The sequence below is a fragment of the Perna viridis genome, chromosome 1 (genome assembly GCF_037379345.1).
Source record: "Perna viridis isolate PV_CMFRI_1.1 ecotype Kerala chromosome 1, ASM3737934v1, whole genome shotgun sequence".
In the NCBI taxonomy this organism is placed as follows: Eukaryota; Metazoa; Mollusca; class Bivalvia; order Mytilida; family Mytilidae; genus Perna; species Perna viridis.
In genome coordinates, this window is record NC_142445.1 from 41,271,295 (window position 1) to 41,275,287 (window position 3,993).

Here is a 3,993-nt window from a genome sequence, read left to right on the forward strand (position 1 = left end):
TGTTAAAACATACTGACTTGGTAATGAGCCTACAAAATGGCACATTCAGTTTTGTTTTCGATGTAACTATGCACATACATGCTTATTCGTTTCAATGAATGATTCGTAATATCTTCAGTCATTCTTAAGTATAGTTTTGCACTAATCTTCAAAATATTCCATTTTTGTTGTTTCTGCTTTCAATTTGTCAGTGCAACAGGAGTGACCGGAAGCTACTGTATTTATTTTACTTTTAAAAGAAAGAGCGTTTTCAGGTTGTAGCAAATTTAGTTTATTCATCGTTAGAAACTAATCAGTGCACTAATTTTCATATAAATAACTTACTGGTTTTTTTTTATTTTTCAGTGGAATAAGGCATTTGAGTTACCGGTCGTGTATGGATATGCCTGCAAATAAGGCAATTAACAAATAAAGTTAAAGATAAGAAATACATTGAATGTTACGTAGTTATTGCTATGGTTTTAATATCCTTCATTCTACATTAAACATGAAATAATATCCGTAGGTAAAGATCTTGCGGAAAGGCGTATCAATACATGCATGTATGTAGTTTGAGGCGAGTGAACTAAAAATTTATTCGATTTAGTCTGGTAAGAACCCCGTTAGTTTTATAATAACAATACCTGTTTAAATGCAATATTATTTATTTCCTTTTAATCAATCTATTTTCATGATTAACTTTTTGAGGTACTAAGTTCTCTGTATTGCGTATTAGTAGTTCTAATTTCAGATAATGAATTAGTGAAAATATTAAATATGATTTTTTTTCCATCACATAGAAGCAATATTGTGGAATATGTATACCATGGTATGCTGATATTTCTATTTAAGTTTAAGAAGCTACAGCAAAACAGTAGCTAGCTACGAGACTGGACAGATGGACTTCTATGATGGAAAAGCGTTGTTTATCCTGTTGGTTTGTTTCACAAAAGTTTTTGTCGCAGGTAACTAAAACACATTTGGATCTGAAAGACAGAAATAAAGTAATTTCCAATTAGTTTATATTAATCCATATTTATTCATAACTACTAAATTTTGATAAGAGGAACAATATAGTTCGCATTTTCCTTTTGAACAGTGACATGGCTGGTACGGATGTGTAGGTTTAAACCAATGAAAAATAATCTTTATAAAACCGAGATAAAAGAACGAAATGCTGAGACGAGCATGTTATGAACTACACAAAATGCACTAGTCCCGAATTATTAAATGAAGTATTTGAAGTAGTTGTTTAAGGAATTACTGTTGTATTTTGTCGTTGTTTAAATTACGTGATGCACACTAAATAACCAGTGTGTGCACCACGGTCATTGAGGTTATTGCAAATAGACCGAAAAAAGATAAAAGTCGTTCCCGATAATTTAATTTTAGTGACAAAATTTGAGGAATAAATCAGTAAAAAAGTGATGACGTCACATTCAAATTACAAAATGTGAAAATGGATATTATTTATTATTATTTTTTTATTTTATTTTATTTTATTTTATTTTATTTTATTTTATTTTTTATTTTATTATATTTTTTTTGTACGATAAAAGTTTGATTAAAAGGGTATTTTCACCCTATTATTTTACATAATTTCTCTTTTAAATTTTACAACTGAACTGATTTCAATATTTAACTTATAGGTGGGCATGCCTGTGACCAAGGTTGGACAGCTGTAAATGGACAATGCTACTATTTCAGCAGATTTCAACTCAACTTTTACGCTGCGCTTGTAAGTTAAAATTCCATTCTCATGACGAAAATTTGTGGAAATTCACATGCAATTTACACATGCAAATTTTACCCGAAATTTGCATATGTGTTCTAAGTGTCTTTTTAAAATCTGTGCATGAATTAATGAAATCTTAGGTTTTGGTTGTTTTGGCTTTGGTTGTTCATGCAGTATGTTATGAGTTAGATCCCTCGGTTATATTTTACTTAAAAATATATTTTTTATTAGATTACTACTTACCTCGACCTCAAGAACCACGAGACTGTGAGGAAGGGGAAAGAATTGTCATTTCTATTAATAGTTTCTTCAAAATAGTGAACAGTGAACGTTTTTTTTTAATTTGTAAAGTGTGATGTTGCTGGAGTATAAATGGTTTAAATATACATAAATGTATATGTTATGATATGTACACGTATGGCGTATCCAAATGAAGATTCTGGAGTTCGGAACACCCTTATGTTTATACTTACATGTAGTTTAGAAAGTAGTTTTACAATCGATAACGTCATTGAACACCAGTACAGTGTGGAATTACGTTGCAACCTGATGTTTAAAACAGCTTTCTCTGATTAATATTATGACGTTATCCAAAAGTATCGAAGATGACCATACTTTTCACCACACCAGTATGCTAACTTTTTTTAAATCATGAATTTATAATCAATATCTCTTATGAATCGTTCACATAACCAAGGGTAATTCAGATTTAATTTTCAGAGCTTTTGCAATGTTTATGGTGGAAAACTGGCCGAAATTGATGGATACAATGAATTGGTTATCCTAAGTAGAATGGCAAGACATCGGGGTATGAACAAAACACATACTGCCAGTATTAATCCTTTACAATACATGGGTACATCGAAATAATATGAAAGATCCTTAACTCACTTTCAGCTCTTTAATTCAGTTATATTCTTGTTTTTTTTGGGGGGAGGCGTTATTCTGACAGTCTTGCTTTCTGTCTACCCATATACATAGTTTGATATTAATTTATGCCAACACATGTTTCAGTATACATGTAACTTTGCCAGCATTGTTCGCGTGGCGAATACATGATATTGTGATACAGAAAACTATGAGAATTTCATCTTACATTAGATCAATCAGTTTTAAGGATGTTCACTGGTCATTTTCAGATATTTTTGTCAGATTTTCGGACTACTCTGGTCTTATCCATTTCATAGCATGAATTTTTTTTGCCAAGTGACCCCATTTTTCTTTTCAGAACTTCATTAAACACAACTTAAAATGTTATTAGGGAAGTATTTATAACATCCCTGTTATGTCATTTTTTAAATAGCTATAACCTCCTAAAACAAAACCTATGGACCTATGAAAAATCTTGAGAAATTCTTTTCCCGGGAAAATTGTAAATTCGTATATCCCAAAAAACGAGCACACTAAACAATCTTTTTTTCGTCTTAATTTGTTCTAGCATAAAAGATCTTGAACTGATTCACAACCTTATGTTGAAATCATTGTTATTCGTAAATAGAGCTGCAAACATTCTTAACATAAATTCGTGTTTTGCCTGTGCCCATTGTGTCATTATTGTATAAAAAGTTGCAGTTGACCAAACAATTTTATAATTTGTTTATAATTTGAATACTGCACTGAAATGACAAAAAAATCACATTTTTAATGCAAAAGAAAATATGTTATCTTTTCCTATAGGACATGATAGCTATTGGATAGGTCTTACTGACTTATTTGGTGAAGGAATATGGTTAAAAGCAACAACTCTAAAAAAACAGGTTTTCACTCGGTGGAATAGCGGTGAACCGAACAATAAGAGAGGAGAGCATTGTGCTTCAGCCAGTTCCTATCTGCAATCATGGAATGATCTCTCTTGTCATAATACTTTGAAGTTTATTTGTGAAAAATGAAAATTCAGCTGAACAAAATATTATAAATCACGAAACACATGTCTTTTCTTTTTATTTATTTTCATCAAAGGTTATTTAGATATACTGTGTTCCACGCTTTCACAATACAAGAAAAAGATTTACTTTTTATAGGGGTTATACATTACAATGGCTCATTTTTTGCGTTTCACCATATCTGTTCCTTTTTCTAATGTACATATGAATAACAGTTATCCACTTTGATTTTTCTCTGGTGTGGTGCATACTATTCAACTAATTTGTTAAAGGCAAGGAAAAAACTCTACTTATTTGCAGTTATGCAAAATATAACAAATTCTTCTCAATTATGAAGATTTGAAATTTTATAGTTCAACGTTTCGACAGGCTGGCATGAATCAGTCGAAATACAAA

At 30.7% G+C, this 3,993-nt stretch overlaps 1 protein-coding gene across 3 annotated transcripts; it reads left to right on the top strand.

The window, feature by feature from the left end:
* The first annotated feature begins 449 nt into the window (after positions 1-449).
* LOC148628792 (CD209 antigen-like protein D) lies at positions 450-3,642 on the top strand. Of its 3 annotated transcripts, none has more exons than XM_088594548.1 (5): positions 450-590; positions 832-944; positions 1,629-1,717; positions 2,435-2,570; positions 3,392-3,642. In XM_088594548.1, the coding sequence occupies exons 2-5, from the start codon at positions 878-880 to the stop codon at positions 3,601-3,603; spliced, it is 504 nt and encodes a 167-aa protein (XP_088450674.1). In that variant the 5' UTR covers positions 450-590; positions 832-877; the 3' UTR covers positions 3,604-3,642. The 3 variants fall into 3 exon arrangements, with proteins under 3 accessions (XP_088450674.1, XP_088450691.1, XP_088450683.1); XM_088594565.1 differs by having other exon boundaries at positions 451-590; positions 2,435-2,522; XM_088594557.1 differs by having other exon boundaries at positions 485-590; positions 780-944.
* Positions 3,643-3,993: the final 351 nt, after the last annotated feature.